A 16,478-nucleotide genomic window follows, 5' to 3' on the forward strand; every position below is an offset into this window, starting at 1 on the left:
CCATACTTTGACCATCACCTATTCACTGACTCTGCTTTCTCTCCTAGTACCTCTGGTTTCCCCAATAGGTGCCATCATCACACAGTAGATGCTCCCACCACTCCCTAGGAAGCAAGTAAAACTGCCTCCAGTTCCCACCTGCCTTCCTCAAGGGCATCTAAGGTTCAGATCCAAGGCTTCTCTCTCAGAATTGCAAGGGGACAAGACTGTCTCCATTCCTGATCATCTCTCTCCTGTGGAAGTCCAGGATACTCCTATTCTCTCATAAGTCAGCTTGATTTAAATAATTATATTAGGGCAGGGGGAAAAAGAATCAGTTTGGGCAGTGAATTAACAAAGATTGTTCCATTCACCAAGCTTCAGGTAGTTTGGGAACTTTCAGAATGATCAACCTGGTCCCACAAAATGGAGGCTTTATTTTTTCAGAAAATCTAGATCTGTGTCACTGAAACCATTAAGGAGGCTTAAAATGCTCACATTTTCTGAGTAGAAATATGCTTTACATTGGATACTTGAATGTTCTCTAAGAGGGGCAACTCACGGACATATAGCCATATGGTAGACAACACAAATAGGGTTTTCTAGAGTCTGAATTCTTTGTTGGATGGATGGAAGGAAATAATTTCTCTTTCCAAGGCCAAACTCTTAGAGGTGTGTCTTTTATCCAATCTAATCAGATAGCTTCACTTGGCCTTATCCATCATAGCGGAAGTTGATCACAGACTTGGCAAGTAAGACATGTTTAATTGATGTCTCAGTAGACTCAGATAATGGCAAAGAGTATTATTGGGACATTTTGATGCCTGCTAATGAGTAATGACAGCAATTTTGCATGTGCCAGTATCATCTGGCATTTGGTGTCGGCATCTGTGATGGCAAGAAAGGTCTTTCAAGAGCAGAGGAGGCATATTTTGTTGGTAGGAACCACCATGGCACCTTGGGGAAAAAATTATATGATGAGACCAAGGAACTGAAAGCCAGTGAATATCTTTCTCATTTTATTTGAAAATAAGACCATATTTTTAGTCAAATCCTTATACATTTATTGAACTTCACTTATACTTGACTAAGTTAAAATTTTTTCAAATAAAATGTTTAACTAAAATTTAAAGCAGTCAGGTGTCAGGGACACCCCAAAAGTGAACCAGATTAATTTTCTTGGAGACTATTGCACTTGTTTGTAAAATGCTTGTTTTTGGTTGTATTTACCATCTAGAACAAATACAACAGTCTAAGTGGATTTTTGCTCTTGGATTTCGGCTTCTGCTGGCCCACCTGCCACATCTTTTCCTGTTAGTCCCATTCTGAATTACCAAGCAAACAAGACTCTTAGCTTCAGGGTTTTTAGTTCTTCCTTGAAACCTTTCCCAACCATCTTGGTTCATATTGTTCTCTCTTTCAAGTTAAACATACTGGTCTTTATACCAATTTGCACATAAACATCAATTGCTTTCTGCTAATACTTAGTGTGTCCTGACTTTCCTGCTTCCTTTTTTAACTGCCTTGTCTACATTATAAGGAAGTGGGACTCTTATCTGTATTTCTGTATCCACACAGCATGCTGCATACAAAGTAGTCATATACTATTATTGAATGAACTGTAACCGTCTTTGAATTGGAGATAACCCTGTACACCAAGCTTGTAAAGCTAAAGACTTGTAATAGCCATAATGACCAATGTCAATATAAAAGCAAAAAAAAAAAAATGATTTGGGGGACATTAATTTGACTTCTTTCTTGTTTTTTGAAAAGATACAAATGTCTCTAAACTTTCTTTATCTTCTAACTAAACAGGCCTCTTCTCATATCACCTTCCCCCTAACTGAATTTAGCAAAGGTTCAGAAATTAGTGTTTTCTATCCCTTCTTCTCTTTACTCTGAACCCTGGATTCAAGCTCTGGGATTGAAGCTACAGGGGAGTTTAATGAATAATGTCAGCTCCCTCAAGACCTAGCCTCTGAGAAGTTCACAGGATCACAGCTCCTCTGTCAGGCAGGTGGATTGTTAATATGCATTTGCAGGCCAACTTTTTGCAAAGGCCCTTTTTCAAAGAGAAAGCTATATTTTTGAAACTATTGAAAGAGTCTTTGTAAAACTGAAATTAAATCCTTTCTATGTGTAATCTTAGCGATCTGTCCAAAGCAAGGCATGGAAGAAGGGATTAATTTGAACATTGGGCTGCCTTGGAAAGGGAAAGTTCTTTGGCTGTGCTTCTCTAAATGACCTGCACTATTTTAGTCCATTGTAATTTATTTGCTTGTGGCCGGTAGATAGAATGGCCTCTGAGTCCCCTCCCAACATTTCTACTCAGGTAGTACTTCCTCATTCCTTTCCATCTTATTCTACCGGTGGGTCTCAGGTGAACATGGTAGTAAAAGACCCACTTTTTTGGGGTTTTTTTGGTAAATAAATGTGATTTCAGAAAGTGACACTTCTTGTCCTTTCCCTCTTTCCCTGAATGCCTCAGCTCTGGTGAGAAAGTGAACTTCCCATCTGGAGGAGATATACAACCAAGCAAGGCTTTTTGAATTGTACCTACTCTATTAGAAATTGCACTTTCTACCCAATCCCATGCCGATGCTGCATCCTCCTCTCTCTGATATCTCCCTGTCCACCTGATCAGAAGAAAATCCCAGACATAAACAAATACACTAACCACAGAATCTGAAAAGATGAAAGAATTGATTAGAATTGCAAAGAATTTATGAGCATACATTAAGGTTTTTCCATGTAATTACATTTGTAAATATTTTGTGAGCATGAAACGTTTCAACCTACACCAGCGGTTCTCAACCTGTGCGTCGTGACCCCTTTGGGGGTCGAACGACCCTTTCACAGGGGTCGCCTAAGACCATCGGAAAACATATATATAATTACATATTGTTTTTGTGATTAATCACTATGCTTTAATTATGTTCAATTTGTAACAATGAAATTGGGGGCCACCACAACATGAGGAACTGTATTAAAGGGTCGCGGCATTAGGAAGGTTGAGAACCACTGACCTACACTGTAAAATGTAAGCATGTGTTACAATTTACCCTCAGTTCACAATCCCAATGAAGCAGAGATATGAAAAGGAGTTACGATTGTAAGAACTGTTAATGAAATGATACACTTCTTTGGAGGGAGCTATGTAACACTACATCCTAGTATTCCTGTCCTCTTCCTTTCTCTACCCTACATTCCAGCTCTTATGCCACGTGCAGAGTGGAATCGGATATCAATATATCGACGAGTGTATAAAACATAAATAAGTGATGGTAGGAATATAAACTCAGCGCCTCATAGCCACTCTTGAATGACAAGGACACACAGAGCATGTGAAGTAGGTCATGGTGTATGAATAGAATGGGAGGATGAAAAGGAGGTAAATGTAAAAGAATTTGGTAATTGTTCACTGGATAACAAAGAAGCATCATCTGGGTACCTAATGCTGTGTCTAGATTAGAAAGAGCAGATTCACCCTGTGCTGCTAAATCAGCCGGCATAGCCATTATATTTGCTAATAAAGCCTTTTATCTTTTCAGTGAGTATTAGCTTAAATATTGAGGCACCCTCAGATACTTTCTGTAAGCATTAACCAGTGCTTAGTATCCTTAAGCTACTTATAATTAGGCAAAAATTTGTCTGCCTGTTATTAAAGACTTAGTGATGCCCTGGCCAGTATGCTCAATGGTCAGAGCATCAGCCTGCACACTGAAGGGTCATAGGTTTGATTCCTAGTCAAGGGCATATACCTCAGTTACAGTTTTGCTCCCTGCCCCCAGTTGGGGCAGCTATGTGAGGTAACCAGTAAATGTTTCTCACATTGATGTTTCTCTCTCTCTCTCTCCTCCCCTTCCTCCCTTCTACTCTCTCTGAAAAGCAATGGAAAAAATATCCTCATGTGAGGATTAACAACATCAACAAAAAGACTTAGTGTTACAATAAAAGTTACAAAAAGATATAGAATGTTTTGAATTTACAAAGCACTTTATGAGAATAGAGGCTTGGTGCACAAAATTAATGCACTTGGGAGGGGGCGGTCCCTCAGCCCAGCCTGTGCCCTCTCACAGTCCAGGAGCCCTCAGGGGATGTCCGACTGATGGCTCAGGACCACTATGTATATACATATTATGTATATATATATATATATATATATATACATATATATACATATATATACATATATATACATATATATATATATATACACACATATATATATGAAATCTGTTTTAGAATAGTTCATACAGAATCAGCTAGCACAGTAGTGACTATGCTCTATTACCTAAGATGTCATTTTTTATTGCAATCTACTTTGCCACTGTTATTATAAATTTCCATAAATTACTTTAATGAATGGTGTCTTAACATGGCACCCTGTTTTCCCCAAAGATTATTTGAAATGTGTAGGCTTATTTGTGCATATTCTGAATCCCTCTATATGATGTTTTATAATGTTATAACTCTTGGGGTTGTCCCTGCTGTTATTACTCTCACTACCCTCTCTGCCTTCTACTAATCCATCTTTGATTCTCTACCCTCCTTTTTTGTTTTCATTTTTCTTCTTTAGCTTCACTCTCTCTTCATAATTTCACTATCTTCAAAAATTTGTGTAAATGGCATTAATGTTTTAAAAAGTGTTGATATCCGCTGCCCTTCCTTCTGTGCACATTCACTGAGCACATACTATATGCTGGGGAGGAGAGCGCTCTGGGGATAAAGCGCTCTGGGGATACAGAACCTAGCACTGTCTCCTCTCAGATATGAAAGCCAGTGAGGATGAAGTTACATTATTAAGTAATCACATAAATTAAATGCAAAGTCACAATCAGCACTAAGAGAAAGAAATATGTTTTAGAATAAGAGGATTTGACCTAATAACAGGGCTATGGAAAGCTTCCCTAAGGAGGTGCTTACAGAGCTGAGGGATGAGTAGGAATATGCCAGAGAAAGCAGAGAGAAAGGATGTGTAAAAGTCCTGCGGTGATGGCAGTGTCAGAGACAGGGAGCAGTGCGAGGGTATAGGGCATGTATGAAAATCTGAAAGGAAGCCAGTGGGACTGGAGGGAAGAAATAGGAGAAATGTATGATAGAAGACCAGATTAAAGACATAGCCATAACAAGTGAGTCTTTAGAAGCCAGTTGAATTTATAGCTTAGAGATGGAGTTCAGTTTCATGAGGACATGATTCTATTCAATGACCACATTTTAGGGAGGGAAGGGGTGGATAGCAATTCTTAAATTCCAAGTTATTTTCATTGATGCCTAAGTCTGTGGTAGCTCCGAATGGGTAGAGGCACCACACTTCCTAGTGCTAATAAATCTAGGTGATGATGCCCTAGGTTGGTATGGCTATAAACAGGTAGGATTCATTTCTTTTAAAAAGTATGTTCTAAAACACATGTGAAATTACTTATGAGTATAATGGATTATACAAAACATGGTGTGAGCTACTGAAATCCACTCACTTTTCCTGTGTGCAGTGATAAGATGCTGTGTAATTTATGGTTTGCAAATTTATAGACCCAGAGTAATAGTTCCAGATTGTAGAATATTTTCCTTTTAAATTTCAGTTTTCCTCTGACATTGGCTAGTAAAAATTTTAGTTTTGTATTTGTGGGCAATCCCAGTACCTACTCCTTTTTAGTACTTCGAAATTCAGAAATTATATAATTTTAAAATTAAAAGAGATCTGTGTAGGCCTATTGCATTGATCTCCTCTTGCTACCTCTGGGAAGAGCCATGCCTATATATTTGGGCAAGGTAAGAATCTCTCCTTTAATAAAAACGTATCTGGATAAATATTTTCTCTCAGAATGAAGACCTGACATTTAATAATTCTTATAAAGTTCTATCCCTACGCATTGCTTATATCTATCAACTATCCTATTGCACTTGTAAAAATAGCCAAAAGTTTTTATACTATTGAAGACATCCTGGAGATTTTTAGGGCAATTCCACATAAGGGATTCATATTATAGGTAAGGATGAATAAAGCCAAAGATAGATCGCAGCAGCATGAGAAAAATGTCTACCAAGACCTGAGAGGAGACATAGTGTTTTAAAATTTAATTTATGTAAATTAGAGCCTTAATTATGAAGTGTAAGAAACACATGTGAAAAAAAGAGAAGATAATTATATCCTAAAGAGCACGTAAAGTATTGGAAAGTAAGCTTGCAGACCAACTAAAAAGTGTTTGTGCACACTGAAGGAAAAAACTAGCTGCAAACATAGTTTTGTTCACAAGAAAGTATGTTTTAGCTGGGCCAGCATGGATTAGGGATTGAGCATCAATCTATGAACCAGGAGTTCATGGTTCGATCCCCAGTCAGGGCACATGCCTAAGTTGGGCTCAATATCTAGTGTAGGGCATGCAGGAGGCAGCCAGTCAATGATTCTCATCATCGATGCTTCTATCTCTCTCTCCCTCTCCCTTCCTCCCTAAAATCAATAAAAATATATTTAAAAAGAAAGAAAGACCTGTTCTTTAACATTTGGGAGAGTGAAGTAGTCAATATAACAAAACAAATAAACTACATGATCATTCTATTCTTTCTGTCATGATTTCATGTTCATGATTTCATTTTCTTCTTAAAAATAAGAAATCTCAGTTCTTAGAAATTCACTGAGAACAGACTGTCTACATAAGAACAACTTTAAAGTATAAAACTGCAACAATTTAATGTATTTACATTTTATCATAAACTAGTCTCTTTAGTTTAGGACAAGAAACCCAGGCATTTCCTTTCCTGTGATCTGACCATCTCCGGGCACCTTCGGTTTCCCTGTAGGATATCCTCATCCAAAGGATGACTTTCTGACTAGGGTTTGTAAATGACAATCCTCTGAGCCCTAGAGGGACTGTGCTTGAAAATAAATTGTCCATGTATAAACAAGCACATAAATAAAAGGATATAGGTCTATGACATATGCAGATCACCTTTAATTCTCTTCAATTCTTTTGGGGAAAAAACAAAACCAAAAGACTGTGGGAACCAATCATTCACTGCAAGCCCAATCTGCCATGGAAATGAGAGTAAACCATGATTAGCAGCATGAAATTAAACCACAAAAACTGTGATGTGGGTGATTATTGGTATAGAAGTTCAGAGCGGAGGGATGATTATTCTGAAAGGAAAAAAATGGCAAAGTGTTGTTGAGACTAACATATGCTAAACCCACCTGCGTGTCTTCCATAAGGCATCCCATTTAACCTCACAGTGGCTTTATGAGGGTGCTGTTACTATACCCGTTTCACCCAGGAGATAACTGAAGCTCAAATAGTTTACTTGTAACCCCAGGTTACAAGTAAGTAAGTGGCACAGCCAAGTTCAAGTTCAGGCAGTGTGACCTATCATAAAACGGCTTCCAGGTTCCACCTTGGACTACAACCTCTGGCATGGATGATCACGGGTACCGGACAAATAACTATCTTATCATGACCAACCTTGGGACATGTAAAAAATGTGCTGAAATGGTAGCCTAATTGTAACGTTGGAAACTCTACTGAATATTGAGTTATAATAAACTTTGGACTTGACTTAGCTGTTCTTTACCTCGTTAACGGAGTACTATAAAATTAACATAACTCCTTTTCAAAAGGATGCTTAGTTCTCTGTAGAAAGTGAGGTGAAATATTTAATAACACTAAGAAGTTCAAAACCACAGAAGACAGAATAAGTGATTGGAAGTCTCAGTTCACTGGCTTTTAGAACTGTAAGAGACCCCAGAAGCATTTGGTCAAGAGAGGAATAAAGGAAGTCCATGAAAAGTGAAGACTTACAGGGGCACACAAAATGATCTTCTCACAGCTAGCATGAAGCCGCTGTCTTTTCACTTCAATGCTCTTGCTATGAATGCAGTCACAGACTAAGAAAAAATGCAAAATGTTTCAGTTTTTCCTCTGAATGACATGCTAGTATAGTATATATATTTTTACATTGTTATTTACTGGGCCAGGCATTCCCAACTTTTGTTATTTACTGGGCCAGGCATTTTGTATCAAACTGAATGGCATATATTATATACTAGTGGCCTGGTGCACGAAATTTGTGCATGGGGGAGGGGGTTCCTTCAGCCCAGCCTGCACCCTCTCCAATCGGGGACCCCTTGGGGGATGTCCTATTGACAGCTTAGGGAAGCAGGGAGTGGGCCTAAGCCACAGTCTGGCCTCCCTCGGCAGGAGGTGACTGGCAGGTCAATCAGGATGGTGCAGGCAGCGAGCGGCTAGCCCTGCCCCCAATTGCACCATAGCCACCGGTGGCCCCCCTCTGAGGAAGGCAACCCCAGCAGGTCATCTGGGGATGGTGCTGGGTGGCCCTGCCCCGAATTGCCCAGCCGCTGGATGATCAAGGGATGCCGCTAGCCCCCATTTCCCCACCTCTGCTGGTTGCTGCCACCCCCCTCCCGCCACCACCCCATTGCCATCTCCTCCCTCTGCCCACTGGCATGTGCCTTGGCTGGCCTGGCAACACCTGCTCGCCGGCTCTGCTCCTCATTGACCCGTTGTTCCGGCATTTGGTCAATTTGCATATTACACTTTTATTATATAGGATTGCTTTACTTGGAGGGAGATTTATCCACCCAAATGAGCTCTAGAAGGAGTGTTTTTCAAGGTGGAGTCCTACATTTTAATAGGCAACCCAGGTGAGTGTTACGCATTGTATTATTCGAGAGGATCTCTTTTGAAGTGTGACACTTCAGTAAAGAGACATTGGCTCATTAAAATTATGCCTCTGGCATGGCCATATTCAGTATCTGATTTTTAAAGTTAAAAGTGAGCACCCAATATCTCTTTATCAATCTATATAGGCTCATAATGTTTCCTCATCTTGAAAGTCCCCATACTCACAGAGCATTGAATGACTTCCATAAGTATTTTTAAGGGATCATCAGGAAAGCTAGTTTAGGTGATAGTAATGTGTAGTAGATAGATAATATCCTAGATTAGGAGAAAAGATGGCACATTAGCCTTACATGGTGGTGGCTGAAGGCAGAAAAACAAACGTTGCAGCAAAGAAAGAGCACTAAGTCTGTCTTTTGTCCTAATTGTTTGGCTATTGCTGAACTAAGCAAGCGCCCTTACACTGTTCCTTTTCCTCGATACCTTCTCCCAATTATTAGAATCACCCATCCAACCATGTTGCCCAAACTGGAAAACCTGGGCTAATTTCATTTGCTTTGTTTGCTTTCATCCCTGTGCAATCAGCCAAATAGTTCCGCCAGGTTTCCTCATAAATATGTCTCTGATCCACTGCCTCTGTCTAGTCCTAGTTCCTAACGTCAGTCTCTCTTTTTCTTGGGCCCCAAAACACGCAGCTGTCTAAATTGATCTTTCCCACAGCCACCAGAATGGTTCACTTAAAATGAAAGCAAGACCAGTATGCTCCCATGCTTGACATTCTTCACTTTTCCTCCTTCTGTGGAATAAAATCTAAGCTCCCTACTATGGTATATAAGACCCTCAGTGGTCTGTCCTCTGCCTACTTCTCAGGCCACTGTGGGAGTCAGGGCCTGCCTGGCAGCCAGGACCTGGGCACTGACTCGCCCAGTGCTGGCGGCTGCGGGAGTCAGGGCCTGCTTGGTTCTGCGGCCGGGGCCTGGGCCTGACTTCTGCCCCAGCACCCCACTCTCCAGCCCCCCTGCCTGTGTCTGCTCTGGAACTGCCCTGTCTGTTGTTCTCTCAGGCTCTGGGCCCGTGCCAGGCTCCTCCTCCCGAGCTTGTCTTGACCTTATGGCCTCCCAGTTTAATTTGCATATTACCTCTTCATATATATAGATACTAGAGGCCCCATGCATGAAATTTGTGCAAGAGTAGGCCTTCCTTCCCCCAGCTGCCAGAACCCTTCCCTCTGCCACATTGGACCCGGGCTTCCTTTGAAGGCCTGGCTTCTGGAAGGTCATCCCGAAGGACGTCCAGTCTAATTAGCATATTACGCTTTTATTATTATAGATTTTTACATTGTTATTTACTGGGCCAGACATTCCCAACTTTTAAATAATCAACGGGAGTAAGGAAGAGATAGTACTAGTCTTTCAGCTTAATAGGATGCACTTACCCTTCAATAAGCTACCAGGTATATATTTTTGTCTCACAACAAAACAATGGCCAGTCAACTTTTTATTGAGTTGTGCATTATGGTCTTTGAAGCTCTATCTAGCACACACTGGATTTTCAAGATTTTGGCCTCATTTAAAGAAGACAATGAGGGATCAGGGTCAAATTGGTAAAATGCATGATTCTACTGTTCTAGATATAAAAATGGAACAAGTAAGAGTAAGAATGAGCAGCAGGATGGAGATAATTTTCTTCTTTTACATTTACAGCTTGCACTAGAGCCAAATCTAAGCACATGTAGGATGTTTGTAATACTATAGTTGTTACTATTTTTAAAAACTCAACTATTCAACCAGGAGCAAATTTTTAATATTTTTAAATGTAAAAATATTTTTTAAAATTTTCTTTGCTATTTCAGCAGCTGTAAAATATAATTTGCTTTTCAATTCAATATCAAAGTGTTCACTAGGATAGGAAACCCTTAAAACAACCACCAATTTCTTGCTCTTTTACTTTAGTGTTTCTATATTCAGAAACAAAGTCCCTTATAGTTAAAGGTGATATTTATAGAACAATACTATATAAATTAAACTGGTAGAGTAAAATATTAAGTTTTTTAAAGTTATCTAATACTTATATAATGAGTATTATATGCTGAAAGTGAACATTTGGTGTGATTGGAAATTTTAGTTAGAACTCTTTTATTGTAACTAATTTCAATATCAGTTTTGTTCTTATACTTTCTCAATACCTATATATATCAATATTTTTCAGATGATGAGTTACTGTCTGTTTTTTATTATCTTGTATATCTTCCTATTATTGTTAATTTCTTAGTTCTTTTTGCCTCCTGTTTTTAAATATCTTTCTAAACAAATTAATAAGTGCAATAAAATAAATTACAAATATTTTTTCTTAGTTGAAGTCTCCCAATATATTCTGAACACACTCTCTGGCTGAATATGACTACAAATAATGATAGAAAAGGCTCAGAGAACTATATTGCATTTTTACTGTCCCCAGAACTCCATCCTGGTCATATTTTGCTTATTTTTGCTTCTTAAAAGTGAAGAGAAAGCAGAGTGTGTAAGAGGGTTTAGACTTGAGATTTTCAGTCTTTCAGAATATTGTGTGATGACTGAAGGAGACTGAATCTTTCTCCCTTCCTTCCTCCTGACACACACACACACACACACACACACACACACACACACACGACTGTCTTTCAACTATATGTTTTATGGCAAATCTGTCTGTCTTAAAAAGTGCTCTGTAAACAGCAATACATTTTTGGAAATTTAATATTACAATTATAGAGTTAATATTCCTTTAAAAATGTTCTTTGAATTATAAAACATTAAGTTTACTTACCTTTTCAGGGTGAAGCTATTATATAAAACAAGGCCCTTTTTATGCTTCACTAGTCACTCTTGTATGTTACTTTTTATATTAAAAAATTCTCTCTTTTTGTTTTTATTTTTGATATATCACTTCAATGGGCTTCATTCCATTTTCTAACTTTTCTTTTTCTACTCTTTCTACTCTAAATAAATGTGGCCAAATAGTTGTGACAGAACATGAGACAATCATTTCCAAGAAACTAAATGTTCAAATTACACTCTGTCTGCCTCTCTGATGAATTGATAAATGAGGATCCAGTCAGAGACATCACACTACCATAATTTTCCAATTTACCCAGATAGACATGGCTTGGGCACATTGAGTCAAAGCCAAGGCCAGCATTCCAATTTTAACTACATGTTTACAGATCATTAGAAATGTTCCTCTTTTTGAGTCGTTAGGCATGAAAGAACATATTTTGACACCTAGAATACTGTTCTGGAGAAACAACAACACATCTGGGTTCTTCCGAATTGAGTGATTTAGTATGTGGATTAATTCAGGTTGCTGAGTTTTAAGGCACAGCTGAAGACCTGGGAGTCTCATGTAGTACAAGTTCAAAGTGAGGTGAATTGGCACTCACAGTTGTGGCAGGTGGCCCCACTGTATCCAGTCTCATCACAAGTGCATTTGAAGCTGTCCCACGTTTGTGAGCACTTCCCACCATGCTCACAGTGATTGGGCACACATCTGTCAGAGAAAGAGACAAACAGAAATAAACCAACCAAAAATGGGATTTATGAGCGGCCAGATTCCAGGCTGTCTGGGCAATATATCATTACAATGCCGGTTTGCCTTACCAAGGCAATTAATCCTTGTTAGTTTGAGCAGATTAATATGATTGGTGATGGAAGGTGCCAGGCGCACAAAAGATGATGTATCACAGGCCTGGTGTTTCCCACTTTTGAGTAAACAGTAGAAATTAACAAACAGTTGAGAGATTCATTTGCATATCACAAATTCATTTTCGTTTTCTTTTGCACAAAAACAAAGACACTAGCTCAATTTCCTCCTGGTGAGAGATGAAGGATTAGCCATCCTGGTTCCTGCCCTATTCTTTATAAAGGCCAATACCAAGTCAGAAAGGGGTAACACTGAGTTTTCCATAGCAATTTGAGGTTCTGAAATAATGCATGGCAAGGGCAATGAGAATATACCAGCCTGACAAGAAAAGATTTCTGTCTTCCTTACCATTTTCCCTATGCCCAGCTGGTTAATAGAAGCCACATACTTAAAAAAGGCAGCAAGCATATCAGAGGGGGGAGGGGAATGTAAGTTTGTATTCAAATCTTTGTCTATTTACTAGATGGGCAATCATGACTATGCAATTTAACTTTTCTGAACCACAATTTTCTTATTTGAAAAATGGAGTAATTATAAACAGTTTTAAGGTTTAGAAATAATGTTCATAAACTAGATAATTGCTAGGAAGGATAATAGAGGGCCAATAAGTGAATGGGAGCTATGAATATCTGGACCATACCTTTCAGGGCACAATTGCATAGCTTGCCTGTGTCTTAGCAATAGTGAATGAAATTGAAATTTGTTTAGGAATACTCATGCTTCAGTAGCACAAACTCTTTCCTTTCCCCTATCTTTTTCATCAATGCCTCTCTCCAACTTCTCCACAAACTGATTCTTTATGATCCAGGTTAAGATGCTCACAGATAACAAAGGTATTAGTTGTTATGTGTTAGCATTTACAGGACATTTCTGGATTTACACAGAAAAGGCCACCCAGAATAAAACAGCAGAATCTGTAATAGTAGGTCATAGGTAATGGGCTGATGAAGAGCCACCCTGCATAGAATTCCTTAATTATAATGAAGCCCTGTAAATTTCCTGCTACAAAATAAGATGGACTGGGCTCAGATATAGCATTCTCCAGCCCTGTTCTTTTTTTGAGTTACCATCAGCCATGTCTAAAATAACTGTAGCAGAGCATGCCCCAGTTAGGCATGGAATCTCGTAGAAATATTAAAAACGTAGAAATGTTTTTCCTCTACAATTCTTTGCAAACCTTTAGTCATGCAACAAACATGGGAAGTGAAAGATGAACAAACTTCAGGTCACTGCCTTTCAAAAGCTTACAACACAGGAAAGCATATATATATATATATGTGTGTATGTATATGTGTATATATATACACATATATGTGTATGTATATGTGTATATATATACATATATACAAAAACTAGAATATAAAGTGGCAAATGCAGGGATGGATAACGAAGTTTCACATGAGGGACCATATGTAGGTTTGAGGCACAACAAAAGGCTTTTAGATTGAGTCTCAATGAATGGGCAGGATTATAAGAGAAGAAAATGAGAAGAAGAACATTAATGGGAGAAATAAAATCTTCAAAGGCACAATATTGGATTATTATGAGAGATAGAAAATTCACTCCATAGCTATTTACTTATTCTCTCTTAAAACTCTTTTATGTATAAAATTTATTTTATTTGATAAATTTGATATTACAACTTATAAATTTAAGGTATACAGTATGTTACTTTCATATATTTATATTTGTAATATGATTGCATTTGAAGCAATATTTATCACATTACATCATTATAGTAAGTAATAATGACTATATTCATTATATGTGCATTAAGTCTCTATGGCTTATTTACTACTCATTACAAGTTTGTACCCCTAAATACCATCAGTCTTACCCCCACCTTCCATCCCCTGGTAACCATCATTTTACTTTGTTTTTTTTTTATAGGTAGGATTTATTTTTTTTAGAACTCACATATTCATAATTTCATATAGTACTTGTCTTTCTCTGTCTGACTTATCTGACTTATCTGAGACTCAATCTAAAAGCCTCTTAGCATAATGTGCTCAAGGTCCAAATATGTTGTCTCAAATGGCAGGATGTGTTTTCTTCTCATGGGTGAATCCATTGTGTATCTACATATCACATCTTTATTAACCATTCATGCATTTGGGTTGTTCTCATATCTCGACTATCGTGAATAATGCGGTGATAAACATGGGAGTACACATATCTTATCAAAACCCTGTTTTCATTTCCTTTGGGTATACAGCATACTCAGAAGTAGAATAGCTGGATTGCATGGAAGATCTATTTTTAATGTTTGAGAAACCTCCATGTTGTTTTCCATAGTGGTTGGGCTAATTTGCATTCCCACCAGTATCTGTTGTTTCTTTTTTGATTTTTCACCCATTGTTCCTTGTTTTCTTAATGATAGCCATTCTAATAGGTGTGCTGTGATATCTCATTGTGTTTTAATTTGCATTTCTCTGGTGATTAGTGATGTTGAACATTTTTTTCATGTCTATTGGCCATCTGTATGTTGTCTATTCAAGTTCTTTGCCAGTTTTTAAATTGGATTATTTGTCTTTATGGTTATAATTTTGTAGTATCAGTTGTAATGTCTCCTCTTTCATTTATAATTGTACTTACTTAAGTCTTCTTTCTTTTTTCTTAGTCTAGTTAAAGGTTTGCCAATTTTGTTTATCTTTTCAAAGAATCAGCTTTCAGTTTTGTTGAACCTGTTTGGTTTCTTTGATCTCTATTTCATTTATTTCTGCTCTGCTTTTATTTATTTCCTTCCTTCTGCTAACTTTGGGCTCAATTGTATCATCTTTTTCTAGTTTCTTGAATGCAAAGGTAGGTTGTATACTTAAGATCTTTCTAATTTCTTAACATAGAGTTTTTGTTGCTATAAACATACCTCTCAGAACTGCTTTTGCTGCACCCCACAAAATTTGAAATGCATTTTCATATTCACTTGTTTTAAAGTAATGTCTTTTTGTTTCCCTTTTGATCTCTTCTTTTAACCATTGGTTATTTAAAAGTATGTTGTTTAGTTTCCACAAATTTGAAGACCTATCCATTTTTCTCTTATTGTTGATTTCTAATTTCATGCCAATGTGGTCTGAGAAAAGATTACATTTTAAGATTAGTTTTGTGGCTTATTATATAATCTTTCCTGAATAATGCTCCATGTGCACTTGAGAAAATGTGTATTCTGCTGCTGCTGTTAGATGGAATATTTTATGTATGTGTGTTTAGCTCCTTTGGTTTTTTTTTTAAATATATATATTATTTTAGAGAGGAAAGGAGAGGGAGAGGGTAAAAACATCAATGATGAGAGAAAATCATTGATTGGCTGCCTACTACCACCCCCCAACCCCCCGAGGATTGAGCCCACAACTCAGGCATGTGTCCTGACTGGGAATTGAACCATGACCTTCTGGTCATAGGTTGACACTCAACACCTGAGCCACACTGGCCAGGCTAGTTCCGTTGTTTCATAGTGTGGTTCAAATCCCACATTCTCTTGTTTATTTTCTGTCTGAACAGTCTATCCATTGCTGATAGAGGGGTATTGAAATCCTCCACTATTTTTATATTGTTTTCTATTTCTCCATTAACATATGCTATGATTAATATATTTTAGTGCTCATAGGTTAGGAGCCTATGTATTTATAATTTTTATACCTTTTTGAAATATTAACCTCTTTATCATTATATAACAGCCTTCTTTGTCTCTTGTTACCATTTCTTTTTTTTACTTAAAGTCTATTTGTCTGATAAATCTGATTACTTTTGGTTACTATTTGTTTGAAGTATCCTCTTCCACCCCTTCACTCTGAGCCCATGTTTGTCTTTGGAGCTGAAATGAGTTTCTTGAAGGCAGCATACAGTTTGATATTGTTTTTTAATTCATGTAGCTACTCTATGCCTTTGGTTGGTGCGTTTAATCTATTTACATTTATGATTCCTTGTGTTTTTGCCTACCCTTTAAAGTTGGCAGCTTTCTATAAGAATGTGCTCAATTTCACCCTTTTTTATGTTTCATGTCTTTACTCTAGATTTTTGTTGTGTGGTTACCATGAGGTTTGTATAAAATGTTTTACAGATAAAATAGTCTTTTTTTTTCAGATGCAGCAACTTACTTCACTTGCCTATTCAGGTTCCATCATTTTCCTCCTCCCTTTTTCTATTATTTTTGTCACAAATGATCCCTTTTTTGCTGCAAATTCCTTACCA

The 16,478-nt window shown here is 37.7% G+C and overlaps 1 protein-coding gene across 1 annotated transcript in view; it reads right to left on the bottom strand.

Annotated features, from left to right (window-relative positions):
- The window catches only part of CNTNAP2 (contactin associated protein 2), a 1,817,652-nt gene that overhangs the window by 689,771 nt on the left and 1,111,403 nt on the right, over positions 1-16,478 (bottom strand). The window contains exon 11 of the mRNA XM_036328432.1: positions 12,031-12,137. Within this exon, the coding sequence (XP_036184325.1) occupies positions 12,031-12,137 (107 nt within the window). The remainder of the gene's footprint in view (positions 1-12,030; positions 12,138-16,478) is intronic.

This window comes from Myotis myotis, unplaced genomic scaffold, assembly GCF_014108235.1.
Source record: "Myotis myotis isolate mMyoMyo1 unplaced genomic scaffold, mMyoMyo1.p scaffold_m19_p_11, whole genome shotgun sequence".
Classification (NCBI taxonomy): Eukaryota; Metazoa; Chordata; class Mammalia; order Chiroptera; family Vespertilionidae; genus Myotis; species Myotis myotis.